Source organism: Oreochromis aureus, linkage group 12 (genome assembly GCF_013358895.1).
Source record: "Oreochromis aureus strain Israel breed Guangdong linkage group 12, ZZ_aureus, whole genome shotgun sequence".
Lineage (NCBI taxonomy): Eukaryota > Metazoa > Chordata > Actinopteri > Cichliformes > Cichlidae > Oreochromis > Oreochromis aureus.
In genome coordinates, this window is record NC_052953.1 from 11,480,062 (window position 1) to 11,506,610 (window position 26,549).

Sequence of the window (26,549 nt, forward strand, 5' to 3'; positions counted from 1 at the left end):
AATGTTTACGTGTCATGGTTGCTGTTCATTGGTATACAGAACATGTAAAGAGGAACCAGTGAGGTGTTAAAATGGATCATTGGGTCTGTCTGAGTGTAAAATGGAGCTATTGATTAACTTGACATCTGACACTGCACTCGGTAGGTCAGATGATGACCATAGACATGCATATTTATTTGGATTTAAAAGGGATGGCTTGGATGCACAAAGTAAACGTAACTTGTAGTAATTTGTCAGTCTTTTATTAGACTCGAATGAAGAACAACTCAAAGGAAAGCTGTTTGGAGATGGAGTTCTTAGAGTTTTATCAGAAGAACCAAAGCTCTTACCACCTGGTTTTTGCAAAACATTTCTGTGCCAAACTCACAGAAGGAAGCAGAAGTGCAAAAGCCAGCATCACCATCAGCACAGCAACATTTCCCCTGGTACAAGACCAGATAACACTGCCCAAGGAAGATTATTTTGCAAACTGTACAGCAAAAAGTGTTCTTACTTTTTCAAATGTAAAGGACGAAAAAAAAAGCGTGAAATAAATTTAAAAAAATACATATCAATATATATTTAAGACAGATATTAATGACATGTAGGAAAAATGTGAAAACTGCAAGAAGGCTTGAGAAGAATTTGAAGCCTCACTGCTGCAGCCTTATCACCTGAAGAATGAGTGAAGACATTGAAAGATACAAAAATAAAAAATAAAAAAAGTAAAAAGTAAAAAAAATAAATACTTTGTAGCTTCAAACACAGACAGAGATTCCAGAGTATAAACATTACTAACAGAACTTTTAAGAATAAGGAAACCTTCACACTACACAAAGTTTCAAGTGTTAAAGCTCAAAACTTCACACTCATTGGCCAGTTTAAAGTAACATCATCATAATAGAAACAGTAATAGTGGCCATTTTCATACTTATGCAAGAAAACAAAAACATAATAATATCTAATAAAAGCTAAAAGCTAGGCACAAGCATAAATTAAAAACAAAGTTCAAACCACAGTGTAAACAGTCCTAATCTATATTTTAGGATGTTAAGTCAGAGTAGACAGGACTGGAAGACAAACAAAACATCTTTAACCAGTTCTATTTTAGGATCTCGAAGGTTGATTCAAAAGATAACACAGCCTCACTGAAGCACAGAAAAGCCTTTCATATTCTAAAATTAGACTTGCATTCTAGCAAAAACCAGAAATCCCAAAGTGAGGAACCTACATTATTGTATTGATTATGATCAATTCTGCTAGTTATCAGGAAATTCGGAGCAACATTTTTTGTTCCGTTCCAAGCTACTATAGTTACTGCTTCACAATTGTTTATTTTCCATTAATTTTTCAGTATCGTGTGGGCGGTGTCACCCACAGAAACTGTTTTTGTGTGCCTAACTATTCATCTTTTCAAACTGAGTGTAACAGGTGCCGCAACTTTAGAACCAGTGCAGCTGGAAAACAATCCCACCGCACACAAAGCTGACCATTTTAACCTCTTTGTTGTGATCTGCCTGCTTGATAAAGCTTTGTGACGTACAGTGTAAAGGAGGCAGGAACAATTTAGTAAGCTAGCCACTGAACTGCCAAGATGTTCTTGATATGTTGAAAGTTGCATTTAGAAAACTGGGAAAAAAAATCTTGATTTGTCTTTTCCAGCAGTGGATGCTGCAAGAGAGCGTGAAATGCTCTAAGCCATCTGGACTCCTTTGTAACCCTGCCACCTTAGCTGAGGGCGAAAACTGTTCTTCTTATACCTACAAAAAGAACACACATTGGTTTTATTTCAAAATACACAAATCATGTCTCGGTGATGTAGCATTTCATCATTTCATGCTTTAATATAATCAACACTGAAGGTTGAGGAACTCGAAATGGGATTTAGGTCATAGCTGTTCTTTGTGGTTTGGTGCGTGTGCTACTTTTGACATATTCCATGGAGACAAAATGCTATTATTTTCTTTTTAATATGTACTGCTGCAACAGTCAAAGCTCATATTCAACATGGCTTCAAATGACATCAGCTTATGTTAAAATAATCCAAAAGCCAAAAGTCTGTTTCTTTTCTGCTCTGGGCTCCTCTTTGTTCTCAACGTTCAGTTTTTGTAAGAAATCTCATTGCTTTAGTTTGAGGCCTACTAAGTAACCACACGTACATTCACACACATTCACATTCCAAAGCCTTACCATCTGCAGAAGAAGTACAGAGCTCCAGCCAATCCTATAATCAGCAGAATCACGAAGAAAGTGATGATAATGATTTGCTTTTCACCCTCTGCCCCCGAAACAAGTTCCAGTTTCTCACACCTGGAACCAATGAAGCCTGTCTCACACCTGTAACACAAACAGACGAGTCATGCGTAACTACTCATGATGACAAAGTAGCACAGGTTCACTTACCCACCCACATAGCCACGTGTGACAGCCCTTTGCCATGGCCTGCTGCTTTTTCTGTTTGTCCCTGTGTGTGTGCAGGTTCCTGGTAGGTGGGGTTAATCAGTGTAACTGAGAGCACCTGGTCAGTCTCCCTGGAGCATTTAAGAACTGGCTGTCTCAGCGCTCAGGCTTTCTTATCTCTCCATTTATCCAGCGCTATGTTATTTGTTTGTTTGGCTTTGGCCTGGTTCTTTTAGGTTTTACACCGCACGACAGTATGCATCCTTAACATTCAATCACCCATCCAACTACTGACACGCTGATTGATAGCACTGATTGACGCATCTCATGGAGTATTATGTTTTTTTAGTGGGTAAATTTTGGTTTGAGTGGTGTCCCTCCCATTATCCCTCCCATTATTTGTCATGGCTCTTGCACATACACACACGATCGTACTTGCAGTGGTGTTCATTGATGTCCACAAGCAGTATGCACTGGCCGTTGTTCAAACAGTAGTGGTCATATCCGCTTTCACAGATCTGCATCGACCGCTTAACCACATGCTGTTGCTTTTCTCCCTGGCCTGAAACACACAAAAAGCCGTTGGACACTTTTCGTAAAAGTAAGACCTGCATGAATCTGTGTACTCAGACAGTGCTGTGGGTGTTACTTTTTACCTGAGCTGTGTCTTATTTGTTTACTAGATTTGAATATCCTCCATTTGTTTTATCTAAATAATTTACTTCATTGTCTTATTTTTAATGTAAAGGCTTCTGAGGGTTATTATATCTAACAGTGTAGAGCTAATTTTCCATATCATTTCTATTTAATAATTATACATTAAATGAAGTAAGTAGTGTTTTAGGGCTGCATCTATCATTTAATATTGACAGTTAATTCCATTAATCAATCATTTTATCTATGAAGTGTAAAGAAAGTAACATTTATCTGTGTGGTTTTATTGTGCCAAGGTGATATCACATCCTAACAGTCAAAAATGCAGATATATTCACCTTATTTTAACTTAAAGAAACATCTAAAAAAAAAAAAAAAAAACAGTAGCTGACTAATTGTATAACACCCCATCCTCATAGCCCCACTTTGTTTCAACTCCAGCTGCTCAGTGTTTCATTTTAATTTTGAAATCTTCTGATTTACTATGCTATAAAAAGGCAGATAAAATGGCATCACAGCAGCTGTAGAAGTTAATACCTGCAGGCAAAGAAGCACCATCTGCAAACGGCACTCTGGGTGATGCACTCTCGGTGAGTACATACGGCCAGATCATCATGACACCTGTCAGATAAAAACAGATCCTCGTTATTCACACTGGATATAAGTCCGATATGAACATTGAGCTACACAAGCCCTTTGTAAGAGGTTTTTCCTAAAGAATGCTGACCAATAGTATTTTCTAATTGCTAACAACCTTAAGAATAGCTGGTCAAAAACTTTTTTGTGCACCTTGCCACCCCCTGTCCTGGGTAACAGACTTTCAAGTGTTTTTATTTAAGTGTTTGCGAGGCCTTGAGAAGGTAAAACAATCAAAAAAGTCATTTGAAAATGGAAATTTTAAAAATGTGCTGCCCAGGTTCTTATATATTTAACCTAATCCAGTCAGTAAATGGTATAGTTTTGCATGCAAACACAGACTTTCACAGCTGCAAATGTTGTTTTTACTTGCAGAGAAGATATGTACAGTCAACAGCAATATGTTTTATGATTTTTTATTGTATGTAGAAACGACTTTAATTCCTTTAATTACTCCACAACAATCCAAAATGATTCATGTTTGTGTTGGTTTTGCTTAGCATTCTCTGCAGGGTGTACCCAGCCTCTCACACAGTGAAAGCTGGCAAAGGCTCCAGCCCTGAAACCTGATTTGGGAAGACGGTTAAGAAAAGGGATGAATGGGTTTGTTTACATAGCACCAGCATTAAAGAAAAATTCAGAAACTGTAAATATGCGGGGGGATAAAAGAAACTGTGAGAATGCCTGTCAGTTTTAGGCGATAACGAGAAGGTATAGCCTGGGTTACCTGGATCAAATACCTGTACTAGCCTGCACAACTTTATAATGGACAGCACTAGAAGCCGCCCACATTCCAGCAGACAGGATGCAAAAACACATCAAACAGAATGCAAGATGTGTCTAGTTAGGACTGGTTATGAATCTGGTAATACTCGCCATAAAATCGCTCCCTTTCTGGGTTTCTGTTCCTGTCTGTTGTTATGGCTGCAGAGGTATTTTTCTCTGTTTTCAGTTAGAGAGCTCAGGGTGGTTGTTGGGTGTTTCTGACATGGCTGACTGGTGTAAAGTACACAGTATGATGGAAGTGATGAAGTAGCTTTCCCGTATTACTAATTATTCACTATTTAATCAGATCATTTATATCATTTGCCAATGACTCACTCTAATTGCACATTCCTAGCATCCAGCCTACCTCATGACATTAATTGAGGTGAAAATAATTGTATTTTTCCAAAATTTTACATAATACATTTATACATAAAAATGTGACTCTTTCTTAGCTGGTGTTTAGTTTTAAATTATTATTGAAATTTAAAAATTTTAAGACCACAATATAAAATATTTAACTTTAGTCACAGACAACTACACCTCGACTTGTTTTATTATTAAAAATATACTCACAACAGAGTATGTTTACATCTCAGTATCAGTAAAATAAGTGAAGGATCGGACAAAGGAGTATAATTGGAATTCGCTGCATTCTTTCCTTCCTAAGTTTGTTATACTTTGTTGTACAAAGAGTGAATGTGAAATGGAAAATGACATACTTTCAAATAATAAATCATTTACCTGACCTAATAGCCAACACCCTTCAGCCTCCCTTAGGCTCTACAGATACCACAGAGTATCATTTGTCTGAAAAACTTTGGATAGTTTCTGTAATTACTTTTAGTCCAGTGGTTTTTGAACTGTGGGCTCCACCAGTGGGACATAAAGCCACTACATGTGTGGCATGGAAAGCTATGCAGGGGGAAAAAAACTGAGGAAAATCAAATGAAATAAAAAGAGTTATGCTCATATTATTTAGGTTACCACGATTTCATAGTCACACTGGATCCTTTTTTACTGATATTGACTGACCAAAATTGAGTGGAATGGAAATCACGTGAATTTTATTGAATTATTAAACATTTTTGGCTGATTTGGGGCATGTCAAAAAAGGCTTTTAGAGGCACTATACTTGGAGTTAACTCAGCTTTTGACTCAAGTGCCAAATACCAGTTTAAAAGTCAGTTTGGTAAGAATGCCAAAATATTAGCAGCAAAGGAAATCTGAAGATCAACACTAAAAGTACTCTTTTTAAATTTAAATGCTAGATTTTAATGTTATATTGCAGTGATTATGCTTTCAAGCATTGAGTATGAATAAAGAAATCAATCATATTAGCTGCAGCTTACCAAGACATATATAAGATGACATATATAAGATGCAGTAGAAATATTATGTGGACTTTGTACTTAAAGTCTTAATAATGAAAGTAATCATCAGTATGGAAAGTTATTTTATAGAACTTAACATCATATCACCTTATTATCTTTTTATAGACCTTACTGTGTTCAGTTTCAACTGCTATCTGCTATTAACATCTATAACACCATCAGAATCAATCAAGCCCAAAAGGATAGCATTATATTGTACTGGTACGTGGTACTTAACAGATGTATTAAAATGAATTTCAAAGTAAAAGCAGCAGCACCCTAGAAGTTTATATTCTCATCACATTGTTATTAAGAGGGTTTTGTTTTGTTTTTTCCCAGATCATCAAATCATGATTTGCACACAACAGGTGACCAGCTTACAAATTTGCATTTTTTTTTGACTCAAAAAGCTACCCTCTGTATCAAACTACTACAGATAAAGTCAGACTGCGTACCCAAATGGGTACACGCCCACATCAGCCTTAATGAAATCTTGTAGTATGGAGTCACTGACGCTGTTAAACAATGTTCCCGTGGCTACAACCATTAGTAACTGCAGTTAGTTACTTTTTAGTTCAGCATTCCGTTCCAGTAGATGCTACTTTTAACTTTGAAAGAGCTTTTCGTCTATTTAAAGGGGATCATCGCTCCGGGTTCCTTGGGATGACTTAAATTCAGTCCATACCTGAACAGACCTGCCATTCACCGTCAACGCGTCAAACTCAAACAATGAATGTCAGTAAAAATAATATTCAAGACTTCAACATTAAGAAAAGCACACACACTTTACCGATAATTGACAGAAGCACTGACAGTTTGCTGATTTCCATCTCAGTCGATAGTTCGCTGGTAGGACGAGCAGGACGAGTCGCTCCCGACTTGGGAAAATATCTGTCAGGTAAAGGTGCAGGTGACGTTTCTTTTGAAAATAGGAAACCAGTGGGCTTTTACTCCTGCGGTTTGGGTGTGGTGTCAGACTCCTGTAATTTAGATTATTTCACTTCTCAGCTGTTTCAATGAAAGGACAGACCCGAGAATGTCTGTCCTTACCGGTTTCCATAAAACAGGAGCTTTTATTGTTGATAATAAAAGGCAGATTGTAATAGGAAAACACGTGTATTTTGGCGAAATTTTCAGATAACTGACAAAAGTGACAGCACAATTTTAAAAAGCCCCAAATTAAAATGACTTTTTATAGATACATCTATTTTTTATGTAGATCGATAAATCGCAGCAGAAAAACCCCCACTTATAATATGTTGTTCTTCTGCACTCTGGCTCTTGCTGCGTTTGTAAGTATCATTATCGACAAAAGTGTGGACACAGTAAAATATAAGCTAAACAAAAAGCTGTCAGCAAACCATTTAAATCCCATACAATTTGAAAAGTGGTAGAAAGACACCCTATGAAACGTCCAAACTGATAAAAGCTTATTTGCGTGAGCGGGAAATTGACAGGGATAGGGTTGTTATATAGCGCACATGGCATAGATAACTGGGTACATATGTGAAGGCTGCATTAAAAATATATTGCAAATATATTATCTGGAGTAAAGGAGTTAGGTGGTACACTGATTTGGCAGATGTCCAAGCCAGGTCGATTGTTTGAAGATTTATTAGCTATGCAGTCCAAATATAGTTTTATTCTTCATTTTCTTTTTCCTGTTTTCGTATATTAATCTCAGCATTAATCACTGCTAATTAAAATTACCCAACTTTTCTTATACCCTTTACTGTACTTTGGGGTTATTTGCTCCTTTTAGGAATGGGACCAGTTTATCATCATATTTCATGGCTAAAATATGCCGTTCAAACATGTTTAGCCTTTCACAGCATCGTGTTACAAGTGAACCTGCTGTTTAATTAGACTTTGGGCAGCCTTTTTAGGCTTAATAAATGGCTCATTTACAGTTTGTCTGGGGATCAGTGAGCATTATCGTTTCAAAAGCTTAATAAGTGAAAATCAAACAGGCATTACGCAGTTTTGGAAATTCTTCTTTACCTCATCAAAATGGTAAAGGAGTATCTTGTCAAATGTTTGGGACGCACAATTATCAAAGCAAAAATATATTTATTGTAAAAAAGACAGTAGCAAAAAGTGAAATTCAAATAACAGAAATATCTTTTGTAATTTATTAAAACTAATTTTTAAATACAAGAAAATAATAATTTATAATAATTTACTTAACATAATATTACAATAAATATATACATTTTTTCATTCTTATTCTTTACATGAAAATAAAACAATCATTAAAAAAAGAATTAACGTTAGATTTGATAGATCTTGCTCTTTCCTTGCTAATAACCTCTTGTAACAGTCAAGTGTTTCCATTTAAATGTTGTCAAAAGGAAAAAAAAATTCTCTTTTTTTTGCTTTTTATACATTATCTTCTTTGTTTTGTTGCAAATGATTCACTCTTGTGAAATGCTGTGGTTTGTCTTTTCTTGAAAGGGAAAATGTTGAAGATGGTGATGGATGAGCAAATGTGAGCTGCAGAGTTCACACCGAGGTCTTAGCAGGTACATATTTTATTGGTACCGTCGATTCTGTACACCTGAAAACAGAAACACAAAAACAACATCAGAAATTGAACTGACACTATTTCTGCATACTTTTTTACATCGCGAAAACCTGTGGATACTCACCTCTTGTAGACAAACAAGTAAAATGCGATCCCCAGAAATATGATGAGTATGAACACCCCAAGAACAATGCCAATGACTTGCTCTACATCGAGCATAGTAACACCACGAGTTGGTTCCGCAAGCATGCAGCGTGGCCCGCTGTACGAGGGTGCGCAGCTGCAGATCGGAGAAAATATGTGAGCGCATTCCAAAAGTGAACATGAACAAACACGTAGAAGAATTTCATACAGATCATTAATAACTAAATCCACTGTGGATACTGTCTGATATTGCAGAACTTACATGCAAGAAGGTTTGTCACTGTCTTGCGGATACATGCACTTGCCACCGTTTACACAATAAGAAGCATGTTCGCTTCTACATGGCTTGTGTAAAGGTAGGACTTGAGGCAACTCCATGCCACCTGCAGAGAGGAAGAATAAAACAATCAACATAAACAACAATTTAACAGAAATATATTACTTTAATTATTCATTCTTATTATTAATCCGTTGATTAACAGGCGGCACAATTTGACACCGGTCTTCTGCAGATAAGCTTCAGTTATAAGACCTTAAATTTTGTGCCCACAACTTAACAAACATGTATCGTGACATCATGGGGGACATTTGGGGCTCTGTAGATTTCATATATGTCAGGGATAAAACACTGTAATGGCATTTGTCTTCGCCGTCACAAAACTCAAACTTAAAACACTCACTGTTGCTAAACTGAGTGGTCAGAGATGAGTTTGACAGAGGCGTTGCTTTGGTTTGGAGATTATCATTCACCACGGCAGAATGTCCTGCTGCAGCCAAAAGCAGCAGCACTGTCACTGCCGGCAGAAACGCTGTAAAAATGAAATAACAGAAAAATAGATTAAATATATAGAGTCTTTATTTTTACTCTGTTTTCCTAACAAGTTTCTTCCTTTACTATTATCATTTATACATAAAAATACTGAGGTTAAGTTTAATAACCAAAAGGTTTTTTCTTTTTTCTTTGTCTTGCTTCATGGCTATATCACAGAAACTAGAAACTTACGTTTCTCCAGGTACGTCTGTCTTTGTGTGACCATGTTGTCCTTTGGTGATGTGATGTGTTCAGCTCCTTCTGCCTGCACAGGTGTGACCAACAGGTCTGCGCTGAGCTTATTTATCTAGATTTTCACAGCCAATCAAAACACCGAAGGCTTTTTTTTTCTTTTGAAAAATGAAAAGTATTTCCTTCTGAAACTCGACTTGAATCAAGTCATTTACTTCATAGGCATGCAGAGACAAAGCCTATGGGGGAGGCACGAGATCCCCAGAGGCAAGTGCTTCCTTCTTCAGAAGAGTCACCTGGCTGGGTGACTTTCAATCAGTTTCACAGTCCAGTAAAGTTGCTTCACTGACAGCGGATGTTGGGAAATCCTCTCTTTTTTCATCAGCGTGATCACAATGGAAGCTTTATTTTCTTTGGCCTCTTAACACATAGAGACAGGTTACAGCACATTAGAATTAGATGTAATTGCAAGTTTTTATTAAAAGATGTAATAAGGGGCCAAACATTTCTAAATAAACTCTTCAATTATGTGTTTACTGTTTGTTTTTTTTATTCTTGTTTTTTACTATCACCTTAAGGAGGTGGGCCCATAGTGGTATGGTTTACACTTTCACCTGACAACCGAACAACCACTTCATTTAGGGGAGAAAACACAAATCCTATTGGGGTTGCGTGAGACAGGGTGTCCAGCATTACAAACTGGTGTGGAGCCACCTGCTCTGGTGACCTTTGTGAATACCAGCCAAAGCTCTGCCATCTCAAGGAGGTCAATAGCATCTTGTGTTGTGTTGACAAATAAAATGCATGCAAGCACTAATACCTGTAGGATTACTTTGTAAAGTGAGTATTGTAATGTTGCTGTTTACCTCACAATTTTTTACAACTTTCTAAGGGTTGTACTAGGCTTTTAAAACACCAAATAAATTATTAAACTAGAGGATTGTATTTTACTGTCCCACTGCTGAAACAGCTTGTACTTAGAGCATAAAGATAATGTTGAGCTATTATCTTTGTAGTCCTTAGTAGTCCAAGATGGCCTGCCTCCTTAAGACAGTGGAGCACCTAGCGCCAGCATTAGGAAAATGGACAGCCATACAGAAAGATGAAACATCTTTGGGGAATCTTTTCACTGGTTACATTCATTTTTCAGAACTTTACTATTTTTGGATATGAGGCATTGCAGAGGATGCGATAAGGAAATGAAAAGCTGTCTGTTAGATCAGGAATCATCAGCCTAATGTTTAAGATGCATAACCCTTAATCATGGTTGAGCTTTACTGTCTCACTACACTCAAAAGCAGAACAAATACACAACAAAATACTTTTGGAAATCATGAAAAAACTGAATAGAAAAAAACTTTGGCACTGAAATGTTTTTATTTCATTATGCTCAAAATGAACCAAACTTACATCAGTAGAAAAAATATTAATATAAATTCTTAAAAAGTGAAATTTGAAATAAATAACTTAATAAATAAATGAATAAATAAATATTATAAACGCAATACATATCAAGTAAATTTCCCAGCAGGTATTGAGTCTTGAGTTCACAGATGTTCAAATAAAACTGTGTTAGATGTTTGGCAGGTGGTCTGCCTGTGCGTGTGCCTATATAAATGTATGCATCTATACCTGCATGTCTGCATGATGTCTGCCCTGTAAAGCATTTGTTAAAATAAATATCTTTATACTGCATGTGCACATGTGTGTGTGTAGGTGTAGGCATGTTGGTGTGCATGTGTGTGTGTGTGTATGTTTAATGCATCAGTGCGTTTCTGGCAGCAGTCACAGTGTTCTTCATCAGCATGGCGACAGTCATTGGACCCACCCCTCCAGGGACAGGTGTGATGAAACCTGCTCTCTCCTTCACTCCTACAACATGCCACAACAATTTACTTGGAGACAGTTTCCCAAGAAAAATAAAGTCGACAGACAGGTATACATTGTTTTCAGAATGTCAGCAGTATAGAAGAAACTGTGATGCAGATAACTTCTTTTTCATTTACCCTCAAAGTCCACATCACCAATGAGCCGAAGTTTTCCCGTGTTTGGATCCTTGATGCGATTTATACCCACATCAATGACTGCTGCACCTTCTTTCACCATATCTGCTGTGATCAGCTCAGGAACACCTACGTAAAGAAACCAAGGATATGGTGACAAACGAGAACTACTTTGAAACTTTTTTTTAACATGTTTTTTTAAATCCTATTCTTGTGTTAGGGGAAGTACTGAAATCGATAACAGATCGATTATTCAAGAAACTAGGAAAATCTTTGGAATGACAGTTGATTGTTCTTTTGTCGGATTAACGATGGACATTAAAACTGAATTAAAACACAAATGTTCAAATAATCATCACATCATATTTGATAACAATCAATTTGAACTCCTCACACATTTATTATTGTTAATTAATAATGGGCCCAAACTTCCGTTGGATAACAATTAAATAACAGGTTTATCGAGCTAAACTAGAACTGCTCACATAAAGCCAGCGTAAAACTTCCATGACAGGGTAAAACAAAACGCCAAGCCTATTAACTGCAATTACTACAGATTACACAACCGGTTAATCCCTCGGCATACATTTTGCTTTTAACACAACCAAAACGCGTGCCGTTTCTCAAAAGGCACAAAGACAGCTGAAAGAGATGATGTATATGCAGTTAGTTCTTCAAAATCAAAGCCAAACAGTTGCAGCATGAAAAGAATCTGAGGTGTGATTCATCAGGAAAAAGCCCATTTATGACAAACAGAGTAAGACATGGGACCCATTGCTGCATTGCGTTAATAAAGAATCTTTCATCTAATATTACAACCCTGTATTGATTAATGGCTGCACGTTCCAGCACGCAAAAAAAACCCCACTACTGTTCTTCCAGAAAGTCTTAATCAATGCCCACAGATGGGCCAGAGTAACAGGCGGAAATGTCGCCTTTTATTATTTTGATTCCAAGAAGCTCGCTTCAAGTAAGGGCTGGTGAGCACTTTTCGCAACCTCTCCTACTTTTTGCAATATCAGCCAACATAAATCCACGTACACCTGTTCCAACACATGAAAAGTAATCTGAAACTGACGGAAAGGAATGCACACTGGAGGGTAGAACCTCTTTAGTAATGCCATATAACTGGCATTGCTTTTCTTAATGTAGGGTTTTCTATCCAAAAAACTAGGGTTAACAAGATAATTCACAAATGTTTGCTCTCAATATATTTTAAACTCTTCTTTTAAAATGAGTTAATCGAGTTTCTCTAAAGCAAAAACAAATGATACCCTTAGTTCAGTATAATAATGACTGCATACAAACAAGTAGCCTATTACAGATTAGGTATAGTAAGTAAAAGCCCACGTACAGTATGTAAAAGGAAAGTTTTCATAGAACTCTATGCAGTTCTGTGAGTACACCTCATGATTCAGTAGCTCGTAGAACTACAATCAGTAGCAATAACTTGAAGTCATTATTTCTGAATGACTCTGTCTCTCACATTGTTGTGTTAGAATTTTGTCCCACTCTTATTTACAACATTGCTTTAGTTGATAAATGGACTGATTCTTATATAGCACTTTTCTACTCTCCCCGAGTACTCAAAGCACTCTTTACAACATGCCAGATTCACCCATTCATACAAGCAATGTCTTCTATGCTTTGAAGTGCTTTCTAACTACCATTCACACACTCATACTCCGATGAGCAACTCCGATGAGTATTTTGCCCAAGGATATTTGGCGTGCAGACCAGGGATCGAACTACCAACCTTCCAATCATTAGATGACCTGCTCTACCTCCTGAGCTACAGCCACCCCAGCCTGTAGTTAACTGAGGTTTGTGGGTATTAATTTACACTTAGCTCTCTTAAGGTCCTGCCTTTCAATTAGGTTGAGCTCTGCACTTTGCCTGGGACTTTGCAACACCTTCATTATTTTCATTTTCAGTCAGTTGTAGATATGCTGCTGTGCTTGGGATCACTGTCTTATTGTAAGACCCAGTTTGGGCAAAGCTTTAGCTGTCAGCCAGATGGTTTCATACACCCTAGAATACTTTGGTATAGAAGGTTCACGGTCAAGGAGAAGAGCCTTCCTACTGACAACCCTTCCAAACAAACCATGTTTGTTCAGTCTTTTTCTAATTGTACAACAATGACATTTGACATGCTAACTGAGACCTGCAGAGTCTGAGGTGTAGCTCTGTGGTGTTTTGCAGTTTCTTTTGAGCATGGTCTGAACTTGGGGTGAATTTACTGGGACATCCACTCCTGTGACGATTGTGGCACTGTTATTACACCCATCAATTCTGCTTTTACAGAGTTGATCACACTTGATGATGAGCAAGTGATTAGTACTAATTCCTGTGGAAGCACTAAGGGCGTACTTAGTTTCTCACAGGATTGCAAATCCTATAAATCTTTAATTTTCACATGACTGTAGATATATTTCTTTGACCACAATTTTTAGTGGTCAAAATAACGAATAACACAACTTGAATAATGAGTGAAAATGTACTAATTGTTTGAGGAAAGATCAGGTGATCCCAAATTCCTAGTTTTGACTCTTGTTTGGACAAAAATGACATTACTGATGTCAATTTTTCAACAACAGTGACATTATTCAACCAAAACACTGACTGAGAAATGCCTTGGCAGATTAGCAAATTATGACAGTGATGGTTGGTTGTAACCGTACAGCCAGTTGATGTGATGTTAACTCCTATGAATGGTTTTGCAATGCTTATTATAGTTAGTATGACAACTCACACCAGAAACTGTTGATTTATTACAGCAGCAGCTCATAAACATTACGCTGGAGCCTACAGCTAGACGCTGGTGATGAAATAACAGCCAGCGATGCATGGCAGCAGTGTCAGTGACACAACACAGGGTAACACTGGAAAATTTTCAGCTTAAATTGACTGAAGTAAATGGCGACAAATGACGTAACGAAAGTGAGGGTTGTCTTGAATGCCAGATGCAGGACAACCCAAACCACCTGCCTGAACTAGTTTGCATGTGTCACTCCATTAATTTGAAAGACGTTTTGTTCAGTATGACATATGTCACTTCGGTAGTTCTTCAGTTGTGGAAAAAACTGACAGATATGTTTTACTGTTGTCCTGATACGTTTACCTGCAGCTGCAATAATGATGTCAGCCAGGCTGGTTAGCTCTTTGAGCCTTTCCCTTGGAGTACATCTGTGGGTAATGGTCACTGTGGCATCACCTAAGACGAAAAAGGACACGTTGTGGTTAATCCACCACTTCTTGGTTTACACTTCTTCGTCGCTGAGATGTCTATCACCTACATCACCTGCTACATACAATGTATATGAATAAAACGCCACATCAGGGTTTTAAAAATATGTAAGGCCTTACTTTCAGTATTTCTAAAAATGCTGACAGTGAAGGTTATCCTGTCAATGACATTCCTTTACACTGCTGTAAGGCTGGTGTCTCTACATGCTCAAAGTGCCAGAAGCAAGATTTTTTTAATCAATATGAATATTTCAAGTTATTACCCAGTCTATCATTCTTCAGGTACTGACAAGAGGTGCATTTTTTGGGGTATTAGTGCTAATGTTAATAATCAGCAAACAGTTAATGTGGCAAAAACCTAACCTAATGAATTCAATTAAGGTTCTCCTGTGGAAATGAAGAATATTGATTCTGCTAAGCAGTGTTTTTATACATTTAAGGTGTAAATATTCTAATCTTTCTGCTTCATTACGGTGAGACCTGTTGTTCTCTTACAGCTTTACAAAAAAAATGAGACAGTGGTGGGGGAAGGACACCCTAAGACAGACATTACACAACGAGGAAATACTGCATGCGTGATAGTAACTTTAATCTCCGTTTAGGTGTGTCAGAGCAACTTGCAAAGTCATAACTGTATTAGGACCAGTATTGTTGCTGTAATCCAAGGAGGTATTTTGCGAAGATAAGAACGAGAGGGAAGGAAAGGCAAGTCACAGCACATCAAACCTGCATATCGCATACCAGAAGAAATCTGCGTGAAGCTGTACAACTCGTGTTGTGGGAAATAAACCTATGGACAATGTGGTTATTCAACTTCCCTTTGGGATAAAAAAAAAAGCTCACTGGGGAGAGAAGATTTTTAAAATAGGAAAGCTTGTTTTTAGCCTTATTGTATATTTGCTTTTTAATATCCAGTTACATAGCACACATTCAGTTGCCATTCTTTGCAAACTTGGTTTTCAAGAACTAGTTAGTCCACTTTAGTGTCACGTTCTGATCAAATGCATACACCTGACATAACCAGATATAAGAGGAGTGTAAAACTCATTTTACATGGCGGGCCACACACAGCCGACTTTCATCTTCAGTTTCGGCCCAGTGAAACTCTCCTTTCTGACAGTGTAAAGAAATAACATATTTAACTGTATTTTTACATGGTAAACAAAAAGCGGCTAAAAGAAATCTGACTTAAATTGTAAGAAATACATTTTTAAAGTTACAGAAAAAGTTCTGGTAGGTCATTGCCCAGATTTGGTCTTTTTTAAAGAAGCGATTTTTTATGCAGCATTTTCATAAAAGCCTTATTTTTATGAATTTACATTTGATAAGTAACATATAACACTGTGCATTTAAGAGAGTTAGAATATTGTGAAAAATGCTTTTTTATGTAATTTGATTCAGAAAGTTCTTTTTTTTCATTTATCAGATTACTTCTAAAGTGAAATATATGAATCTTTTTTGTTATCATTTTATTGACTATGGCTTATAGCTCTTCAAAATCAGAAATCCAGTATCTGACATTATCAGAATAGTTAGAATATTAGAATAAGACCACTCAAAAGAATTTCAATACAAAAATGTCCAACCTCTGGAAAATCTGTACATTTGTGCACTCAGTATTTGGCTGGGAGTGTTTTACCACAGCTTAAGGCGTGTGGTATTTTATGGAGACTATCAGTTTCTTTTTGCGCCGGATGTGTCTCTTCCTCATTGTGACAATGCTTTCAAAGATTCTTTGTATTTCAGGTAAGTCAGGGCAACTCAAGTCATCCCACGCTGTGCAAATGGACTTCAAATACCTTGGATTCTGAGCCTCTCCACTCTTCTTTTAGACTGTGGGAAACTGATTATATGCAGTGACGCTAGCCTCAGTCCACTCATCCCAAGTTCCTAAATCAACTTTTCTTCTGAGGTCACTTTGGTTACAGGAAAGATTTGAAATATTTCACTTTATGTGAAAATATATACACACTTAAAATGATAAACTGTGTATATATTTTCACATTGAATAATCGCATTGAATCACATTGAATAATAAAAAATGAACCCTCAGATTTTCTGACGTTTATTTTAGAGATCAGTCACAGAAAGTGTGTGATGTACATGTCTGTGTGTGTGTGTGTGTGTGTGTGTGTGTGTGTGTGTGTGTGTGTGTGTGTGTGTGTGTGTGTGTGTGTGTGTGTGTGTGTGTGTGTGTGAGAGAGAGAGGGGACTGATGTTTTCCAGCTGTGGCTACAACTGTAGCTTGCCTCCACCAGTGTGTGAATGTGTGTGTGAATGGGTGGATGACTGGGTATGTAAAGCGCTTTGGGGTCCTTAGGCGGGGCTAGTAAAAGCGCTATACAAATACAGGCCATTTACCATTTACCATTTCCTTTTGTGTTTTATAGATATTTTTGTTCCCACTGTGTAAACACAACAATCACTTTGGTCGTTGTATTTACTGATAGGGTGATGTGGGAGAGCTTATGGCTGGAGTAAGAACTCTAACTCCAGGTCAATTCAAAGGTTATATTTAAATTTTGAAGTGGTTTATAAATTGCTGACATTACCTGACGGTATGTGCATTTACAGGGAGGGAAATGATTTGTATGTTTTGGGACATTTTTGAACAATTATGCTTCTAGACACTGATTTTGCAGGACAAGTTTGGGTTCTCCGCTCTAATTCATCCCAAAGGTCTTCTATCGGGTTGAGGTCAGGACTTTCTGAAGGCCATTCAAGTTCTTCCACATCGAACTCGCTCATCTATGTCTTTATGGACCTTGCTTTGTGCACTGGTGCGCAGTTATGCTGGAACAGGAGAGAGCCTTCCACAAACTGTTCCCACAAAATGATGAAGCGTTTCACTGAAACTAAGTGGCCAAGCCCAACTCCTGAAAAACAATCCCACGCCACAAAGCAGTCAGACAAGCACCGTTCTCCTCGCAACTGCAAAACCCGGACTCATTGATCGGATTGCCAAACAGAAACACAAGCGTAACTCGTAGAGACAGACAACCGTTCACATTCACACCTATGGGCAATTTAGATTCACCAATTAACCAAACCCCACTCACCAATTGTCTTTGAACCATGGGAGGAAGCTGTAGTATATGACATATAAGAGGTTATTGATGCATTGATATTTGCTCTCTGCTCCTCTCCTCTCCTCAATATCGTCTAATGACCAAGAACTTTCTATTTCCTCTGTCCATGTCACGTACCTGACGAATATGTGTTAATCTCGATCTGGGTGCAAGGCTCAGAAGACCTGGAACTGGCTGCACCAGTTCATAAGTTCAATCTTAAAGATTGCCAAGTATCAGTAAGAACAAGTTCTTACAGATTATAAATTCTCACTAACTATTTATACCATCCATCATCCAGGAATCACTGATGATTAATAAACTGACAAAACTTGTTAATAGATGACACAGCTACCAATAGAATAAACAATACAGTATTCTGTTATGGGCTTTACAATAATAATGTAATAGAAAACTAAAAGATTTTTTTACATGAAGATGACACAACATACCTGAAATTAATTAAGATTATGCTTATCTTTAACTAAATAAACAAATAGCATTGGTGTAGTTCCAACTGATTCTAAAGGTAAAAGGTAAAATTAAACAAATATGTACAGTTTCAAAAGATAACTCTTATTATCCTGTAAAACACCATTTCCTTAAAGATATACCTGCCTTTAAGTTTGTTTTTGCATAGTGCATTACTAAAACCCTGGCATAGATGTTTCCAAGCAACTACTTGATATAGCTCAAGTCTTTGCTAAGGCAATTTTATGTTTTATGCTCAAATTTTAGAATAGTGTGTTCTTTTACTGATTTTAAAAACTTAAAAGTGGTTCTCAATTTTCAATATGTGCCACACGGCATAGTTTGGAAAGACATGGACGTGGTCTCAATCTCAGTCTCAATTTACTTTCAGAAATCATATAGGCTATTTCAGTCCCCTGACCTAATTTGATGTGGATGAATAAAGAATGTTTTATCCTTTTAGCGATGACTTTAGGGACAACTGCAGTGTTTAGATCCCCTACTTTTCTTTGGTATGCAGCTTTAAGTGCATTATGTTCCCATTTGTGTTGTTCCAACCTGCAATAATACTTTACTTTGAAATGTTAAGCATATCTTGTTGCTTCATCTGAACATGCAATACCTTTCCAAATCCAATCCCTTCTTCCTGCACCCTTATAAGGTGCTGATCTGTCTTCCAGTGCCAAAAGTTTCACCCTGTGATTTTCCTTCACACTCCCAGATTTTCTTTTCTTTCTTCCTCAGCAGGACATTCATCAGCAGTTTTTTGTTTGATTAAAAAGGTGAGGAAACAATAAAGCTTTAAGTTATTGCTCACATCCTGGCAAAAGCTCAATCCTCAAACATCCTTCAGGGAAAGCCACAATGGTGAAACACCAATCCTACAAAGAGCAGCACGCCAATCTTATTACAATGTTGACTCACATTGCAGGTAAAGCCACACAGACATCCAAACGCACTTTCTTACCCCCAGGACGCTCATGATGGCGATCAGTATGCAGCAACATTGCAATGGGCATTCCAACATTTTTGGAGCGGCCAGCGACAAGGACATTCTTCCCCACAGTCTCAATACCTGCACAGAGAAATGATAAAATATGCTAGATTCACTGTACTACTCAAGTAGGGAGAATTTGACTCCCCTTGAAGCTCAATTGTTAAGCAAAAACTATTGAAAAGTTAACATAGGTGTCATCAATTAGGCCAATATCACAATTTGCTGATGAAATTTGTATTAAATACCAATTATGTTGCTAAACCTGATCTAAACCCTTCTTGTTTTCTATTCATTTTTTATGTCATACCAAATTCTGTCAGATTTTTAAAAAGTCAACCTGAGCATGCTTGTAGTATAGTGATAGTTTTAAATAACAAAGGGCATTTAATATCACACAGTATATGTGAGAAAAAAAATGTTTTTGCCCTCGTAGTCACAAAAAAAAGCTGATGACCTGCTGCAGCTGGACTGGACACACCCAGGCCTGAAAACGCCCCGATCAATCATTGCTTAAAAACAATTTTCAGAAGTGTGAAGTTGCCTAAAAGGAATTACCAGCAGCACAATATGTGCTCACAACCAGAAATTTCAGAAGTGATAAGGAAGAAGAATATTAAGCCAGGTAAGTCTATAAAGTTTGAAATCCTTCCAGAGTTTCAAAATATCCCAAAGAGCACAACAATGAATCATCCTATGATGTCAAAAAAGATACAGGAAAAAGATTCAAGTGATTTTTTCCCTTCCTCTGGTCTTTGTGTCTAGTACCGGAAGGTTGCCGGTTCAATCCCCAAATCTGTCTGTCCTGGTCATTGTGTCCTTGGGCAAGACACTTCACCCTACTGCCTATTTTGCAATAATGTATCTTGAAATCCCTAAAACCTTTCAGAAGAATATAAAAACTCAAGCTTTACATCTCTGATATTGTATGACTTGTTTCTAAAGGATTCTACTGAGTCCTGTGATATACTAAATGCATTCCCACTGGTTTCATAGGAATTAAGAGGATAAATAGCAAACAGGTGCCTAATCGAATGCACTTCATCAACAAGTGTGATGACCTCTATAAAAGCAGAATTGAGGTGTATAATACCACATTATTCACAGGAGTGGATATCCCAGTAAATTCGCCCCATAGTCAGACCATGCAGTGCTCAGAGAAACTGTAAAAACTCAAGACCTGCATTTCAGGCTCTATAGACTCTACAGACTTCAGTTACTGTGTTAAATGTTAAAGTTCATGACAGTTCAGTTAGCAAACGACTGAACATAATTGGCGTGTCTGGAATGTTTATCAGGAGAAAGCCTCTTACTTGTTTGTTTTCATTTGCATTGTCTTAGATAGGTCAATAGGGCCAGCAGAAAGGTTTGTTACAAGACTTAAAGGATTCAGTCACGCTTACTCAGTAACTTCTCTCAGACCATGTTCCCCTTTGAAACCAAAACCAAGCTCAAATAATTATATACACATAGTGTATAGTGTTCAAGTTCATCAAAATTGTGCATTTCCATAACTTAGTGTTTGAAACATTCCAGTCATTCAGACAGACAAGTGAATTATGCCGAACCCTTCATCCTTCAACTCTCAATGTAATCTATAAAGAGATATCTGCTTCAGCACTATGTGGGATGGAGGATTCCAGAAGTTCTGTCACAGCTGATAAGCTGATTTCATGATGACATAAAACCCTTAAGCATTCCTACATCAACTGAACTAACCTCAAAGGTAGCCAAGGCTTAGCCGCCCCTCCATCCCCCACTCGTTTTGTACTTTAACCAAGGGGTTTCTTGCCATTCTAGACACTGTTCTCACAACACAGTAAGAATAGCTTTATTTTAAGAACTAAAGTCCTACTATTTTATTCAAATAATGTTTTGATAACAATATCTGTTAAATATAAAGTCTTACACACATTACTTCAAATAACTTTCACACTTTTTCAGAAAACTCTGAAACATTATAGTTTTAATTCATGTTAACACTAATGAAAGTCAAAGAACAGATGAAATTTAGATTTAGATGGAAAAAAGAATATTAGGCGCCACCTAGTGGATCTGAGATGCATAGAAATGAACATAACATACCTACTTCTGCTATTGCTTCTAGAGTTAACTTTACATTCTTTAGAACTGAACATTCAGTTAAAATTTAGGGATCATGCCATCGTAGGTTCAAAAAACAGAGCGAAAGGCAAGTCTACAACCAGTAATAAAACACAGTAAAACCATGACAAACATTTATAGATATTAAGCTGAGTAAATGTTTTGGAGAATGCTGGGAGGCATACCTGCTCTTTTGATGATCTCCCAGACAGCTGCAGGAGTGGCAGGCACCATGGATCTCTGGTCCAGGCACAGCTTACCGATGTTCACAATATGGAAGCCATCCACGTCCTTCTCTGGAGCGATGGCATTGCATACTGCTCGCTCATTTATGTGCTCTAAAATCAGAGGGAGCAGAACATAAGCTCAGGTATATCATGTGAAGAACTGTACAAAGAACTGAAACATAACAGACTCACAAGTCACTTTGTTAGGTACACCTGTTCAGCATTCAGATGATAAGGTCAGAACTCGACATGAGCCCCTTAGTATCAGCTGAGCATTGTTTAAACACTATAATAATAATAATGGATTGCATTTATTAGCGCTTTTTGAGACCCTCAAAGCGCTTTACAATTCCACTATTCATTCACTCTCACATTCACACGCTGGTGGAGGCAAGCTACAGTTGTAGCCACAGCTACCCTGGGGCAGACTGACAGAAGCAAGGCTGCCATATCACGCCATCGGCCCCTCTGGCCATCGCCAGTAGGCGGTAGGTGATGTGTCTTGCCCAAGGACACAACGACCGAGACAGACAGAGCTGGGGATCGAACCGGCAACCTTGCGGTTACAAGATGAGCTTCCCAACCCCCTATATAGCCTACCTGGGTAGTCTGACCATGTCCATCCCTTTATGACTACAGTGTACCCATCTTCTGATTGCTGCTTCCAGCAGGATTACGTGTCACGTCACAAAGTTCAAATAATCTCAAACTGGTTTCTTGAAAATGATAATGAGTTCCCTGCAGTCAAATGGGCTCCACAGTCACCAGAAATCACTCCAACACATATTCTGTATGTATAAAATTTTATGCACAAAATATCCATTAACTATGGGAGCAGAATCACCACAACTGTAAAGACCAGTTAATATGATGTCATGGAGGACACCTCTGGAGCAGTGGTGCGTTTGTTCACCTGGAAGTGGGAGCTGCACCAATAAGCCACTGACCCTCCAGTCACGGTTCATCTTGTCAATCAGCTCCAGCAGCTCCTCCTGAGACACTGTGCTGGGCCGCACCACTGTATCACTGGAAATACCTGGAGAACACATAAACACATATACCTAAACTATGAAGATGTAGTCATGTACTTTTGCATGATGATTTTAAATACACATTGTTTTATTTTTGATTATTTTAAATTTATGTTACTTTTGCTTGAGCAAGCGTGTTTGAACATATGTATCTGTGTATACTTAAAATATGTGCTGCTATTTATTGCCGTGTTTGTAGATATGCACAAAAGAATTTATGAATACATGTTTAAGAATGCATGTGCTGCTCATATCTGACCCAGGATGCTGGCTGCGCGGGTCTTGTTCTTAACATAGGTATGACTGGCTGGGTCGTCTCCCACTAAGACCACACCTAGGTGTGGTCTCATGTTGCCCTGAGCTACCAGCTCTTCCACATCACGCTGGATTTCTCTGTGGAGCTGACGGGCTAGCTCTGTTCCCGAAATCACCACGGCGGCATGCCTGGAAAGATAGAGAGAAAAGACATTAATTAATGCACTAATACAGTGTGCAAAAGATGAAAGATGAATTTAACAGCAACTTAATACCAACTGGATATTCTTTAAAGACCACAGCCAGCTGACTATGTACATCCATAACTACCTTTTAATCATCTCAAACTGGTTTCTTGAACATGACAGTGAGTTCAGTGAGTTCACTGTGCTCAGATAGCACACCAGCTTTCAGTCCAATAATGCAACTTTGAGATGAGGAGTGTTGCATCATGGATGTGCTGCTGATAAATCTGCAGCAACTCAAATCAAATCAAATCAAATCAAATCACCTTTATTGTCACATCACATGTGCAGGTACACTGGTACAGTACATGCGAGTGAAATTCTTGTGTGCAAGCTTCACAAGCAACAGAGTTGTGCAAAATACAATAACGTGCAACAAGCAAAATATAAAAATGGTTAATCTAAAAAGTAATAAATATATGTACCATATATAAAGGTATATACATTACTGAATGTGTGTACTAAATATGTTTTTCTACGTGTGTGTGTGTGTGTGTGTGTGTGAGTGTGTATATACATGTTTTACAAATGAAATAGAGTAAACAATAAAATAAGATATATAAAATATAAAATATACAGAGGTAGGTATGTGCAAAACAGTGGCATTAATGTACAGTATGGAGTGCATAATGTTGAAGTTCCAGTAGTGAGGGTGAGGTGTCTATGACGTGTTCAGCAGTCTGATGGCCTGGTGGAAAAAGCTGTCTCTCAGTCTGCTGGTACGGGACCGGATGCTGCAGAACCTCCTTCCTGATGGAAGTAGTCTGAAGAGTTTATGGCTGGGGTGACTGGAGTCCTTGATGATCCTCCCGCTTTCCTCAGGCACCGCTTCCTGTAGATGTCTTGGAGGAGGGAAGCTCACCTCCAATTATCCGTTCAGCACACCGCACTACTCTCTGGAGAGCTTTGCGGTTGTAAGCGGTGGTGTTGCCATACCAGGTGGTGATGCATCCAGTGAGGATGCTCTCAATGGCACAGCGATAGAAGGTCCTGAGGATGCGGGGCTCATGCCAAATCTTTTCAGTCTCCTGAGAAAGAAGAGGCGCTGCTGCGCCTTCTTCACTGTCTTGTTTATGTGTACTGACCACGTAAGATCCTCAGCCAGATGTACACCAAGGAAGCGGAAGCTGCTCACTCTCTCCACAGCGCGCCGTTGATGGTGATGGGGTGTGTACTCCTCTGCACCTCCGGAAGTCCACTATCAGCTCCTTTGTCTTTGCGACGTTGAGGGTGAGATGGTTGTCTTGACACCAGTGGGTCAGGCGCTGACCTCCTCCCTGTAGGCCGTCTCATCACCGTTGGTGATAAGACCCACCACTGTAGTGTCGTCCGCAAACTTCACAATGATGTTGGAGTTGTTAGTGGCCGTGCAGTCGTAGGTGTAGAGTGAGTACAGGAGAGGGCTCAGTACACACCCCTGTGGAGCACCAGTGTTCAGTGTGATGGGGGATGAGGTGGTGCTGCCCAGTCTGACCACTTGGCGTCTGTCAGACAGGAAGTTAAGGATCCAGCTGCAGAGGGAGCTGCTCAGTCCTAGATCCTGCAGTTTCCTGTCCAGCTTCGAGGGAACGATGGTGTTGAATGCTGAGCTGTAATCTACAAACAGCATTCTCACATACGTGTCTCTCTTCTCCAGGTGTGACTCTGTGATGCTCTCGAGTCAATATGAAGCAAAATCTCTACTCAATGTTTTGACCACTTATTTGAATCTGTGCCAGGAAGAATTAGAGTAGATCTGAAAGGAAAAAGCGGCTCAGAATCATTAATAGCAAGATGTTCTTACTCAAGTGTCCAGTGAGGATTTTATTAAGGCATCTGATTTAGGGACCACAATTTTATGTGCTCTTAAATGTGCTATAAATATGCTAAATATGGTATAACCATAGGGTATAACCATAGGTGACAGCCCTCTCCATCAGCGACAGTCCACATCACAGAGATCGCGTTGTGTTCAGCCGGTGAGGCTGTGAGCCGGTTATGTAACTCTGACACGTCTGTTGAGGAAAAAAATAGTCCCTTTAAATATGCTTGCAATTTGTACTGTAACCTACACTCGCAGGTTTCGTGAACGGCGAAACAGGCTGTCAATCACCACCCTCCGACATGTGACGCTGCGCACGCCTTCGCCGGACCTGAAGCGTCGCTCAGCCCTGCGCAAAGTGATGCCGTATAATAAAAGAAAAACCAGCATTGTTTGAGACGTGCTGCATTTTACCTCGTCGCCGACTCGTGTAGATGTCTCTTTTGACTCTCGCATTTTCTGTGCATCCGCAGTTTGGCCCGGCAGCAGTGATGGTGTAACGTTAACGGGCTACAAATCCTGAAGGAGGAGCGTAGCGGTGAAACAGAGGCCGCCATGTTTGTGTGTGTTTGTGTGTGTGTCGTAGATAGTAGTGTGTGTGTATGTGTGTGTGTGTGTGTGTGTGTGTGTGTTTCGTAGATAGTAGTGTGTGTGTGTGTGTGTGTGTGTGTGTTTCGTAGATAGTAGTTTGTGTGTGTTTCGTTGATAGTAGTGTGTGTGTGTGTGTGTGTGTGTGTGTGTGTGTGTGTGTGTGTGTATACGAGAGGGGGCAGGGAAGCGTGGAGACAATGATGAATGATACTCTGCATTACACACTACACATCTTTTGGCTTATGAGGAAGAGCTGGCCTCCTTTGTTATGTGCACTGCCTGGGAGTGCATTCATGAAATGAGCTGTAACTGTTATGGCAAACACGGTCCACATGTGAGCAGGGAGGCCAGAGCCCAATAAACTAGATGAGGGGCAAAGAGTGTGGTCGTGCCATAATGGAGTGGTGTGTGTAGTCTGGAATTTTCATAAATGTTTGGCTTAAAGCTCACAAAAGTTATACAGGTTAGAGTCTAAGTATAGGGAAAAAGAATAAACTGTCATTTATCTGATTGCAATAAGCACATATGTATAGTCTCAAGTCATAGTCTTTGTACACTTCTATATTCCATCCATCCATTTTCTTCCACCTATACAGTTCAGGGTCACAGGGGCCTGAAGCCTATCCCAGCTGTCCTGGAGCCCAGTCTGCCACAGGGTTAACACACAGACAAATATTTTAGAATCAGAAATTAACCTAATTCCACTAACTGCATGTTTTTAGACTGTGGGAGGAAGCTGGAGTGAACCCATCCTGACAGGGGGAGAACTTGTAAACTCCACACAGAGAGGCCCCTTCCACATGGCACATTTGAACCAAGGACCTTGTTCCTGTGAGGCAGCAGTGATAGCAACAGTGCTAACCACTGTGCTGCCCAATGATCGCTTTATGTAGAGTTTTAACAGATCAAACTCTGGTAATCATCTTCCACACTGTCGATCAGCACATTTCTTTTTCAATCACATGCTTCTAGCAAGAGTCAGGTGTTCACAATTGTTCAGTTAAAGTGAATCACAATGTGGGACATTGTCTCAGCA

General features: G+C 38.7%; 3 protein-coding genes across 3 annotated transcripts; all 3 read right to left on the minus strand.

The window, feature by feature from the left end:
* Nucleotides 1–226: 226 nt before the first annotated feature.
* Nucleotides 227–6,711, minus strand: LOC116310981 (proepiregulin-like). The gene is made up of 5 exons (XM_031727950.2): nucleotides 6,598–6,711; nucleotides 3,571–3,654; nucleotides 2,815–2,941; nucleotides 2,170–2,316; nucleotides 227–1,739 (listed from the first exon to the last, which is right to left on the minus strand). Exons 1-5 carry the CDS (start codon nucleotides 6,635–6,637, stop codon nucleotides 1,673–1,675), a joined length of 465 nt encoding a protein of 154 aa, XP_031583810.1. The 5' UTR covers nucleotides 6,638–6,711; the 3' UTR covers nucleotides 227–1,672.
* Nucleotides 6,712–7,905: 1,194 nt separating this feature from the next.
* On the minus strand, nucleotides 7,906–9,585 carry epgn (epithelial mitogen homolog (mouse)). Its single transcript, XM_031727949.2, has 5 exons — nucleotides 9,479–9,585; nucleotides 9,156–9,284; nucleotides 8,738–8,858; nucleotides 8,456–8,611; nucleotides 7,906–8,364 (listed from the first exon to the last, which is right to left on the minus strand). The coding sequence occupies exons 1-5, from the start codon at nucleotides 9,510–9,512 to the stop codon at nucleotides 8,310–8,312; spliced, it is 495 nt and encodes a 164-aa protein (XP_031583809.1). The 5' UTR covers nucleotides 9,513–9,585; the 3' UTR covers nucleotides 7,906–8,309.
* A 1,317-nt stretch (nucleotides 9,586–10,902) lies between these two features.
* Nucleotides 10,903–25,480, minus strand: mthfd2l (methylenetetrahydrofolate dehydrogenase (NADP+ dependent) 2 like). The gene is made up of 8 exons (XM_031727948.2): nucleotides 25,337–25,480; nucleotides 22,881–23,065; nucleotides 22,504–22,626; nucleotides 21,549–21,701; nucleotides 19,234–19,341; nucleotides 14,603–14,695; nucleotides 11,485–11,610; nucleotides 10,903–11,350 (listed from the first exon to the last, which is right to left on the minus strand). Exons 1-8 carry the CDS (start codon nucleotides 25,477–25,479, stop codon nucleotides 11,235–11,237), a joined length of 1,047 nt encoding a protein of 348 aa, XP_031583808.2. The 5' UTR covers nucleotide 25,480; the 3' UTR covers nucleotides 10,903–11,234.
* Between the last annotated feature and the right edge of the window lie 1,069 nt (nucleotides 25,481–26,549).

Excerpts from the sequence above, each read along its gene's own strand:
- mthfd2l (XM_031727948.2), bottom strand. The coding sequence starts at position 25,479 with ATGGCGGCCTCTGTTTCACCGCTACGCTCCTCCTTCAGGATTTGTAGC. Across the intron at positions 11,611-14,602 it reads CATCATTATTGCAGCTGCAG|GTGTTCCTGAGCTGATCACA; the intron begins GTAAACGTATCA and ends TTCTTTACGTAG. Across the intron at positions 11,351-11,484 it reads TGGTGATGTGGACTTTGAGG|GAGTGAAGGAGAGAGCAGGT; the intron begins GTAAATGAAAAA and ends GGCATGTTGTAG.
- epgn (XM_031727949.2), bottom strand. The coding sequence starts at position 9,512 with ATGGTCACACAAAGACAGACGTACCTGGAGAAAC. Across the intron at positions 8,859-9,155 it reads GACCACTCAGTTTAGCAACA|GTGGCATGGAGTTGCCTCAA; the intron begins GTGAGTGTTTTA and ends TCCTCTCTGCAG. Across the intron at positions 8,365-8,455 it reads TACTTGTTTGTCTACAAGAG|GTGTACAGAATCGACGGTAC; the intron begins GTGAGTATCCAC and ends TTCTGTTTTCAG.
- LOC116310981 (XM_031727950.2), bottom strand. The coding sequence starts at position 6,637 with ATGGAAATCAGCAAACTGTCAGTGCTTCTGTCAATTATCG. Across the intron at positions 3,655-6,597 it reads AGTGCTTCTGTCAATTATCG|GTGTCATGATGATCTGGCCG; the intron begins GTAAAGTGTGTG and ends TTTATCTGACAG. Across the intron at positions 2,317-2,814 it reads ATCAATGAACACCACTGCAA|GTGTGAGACAGGCTTCATTG; the intron begins GTACGATCGTGT and ends TTTGTGTTACAG.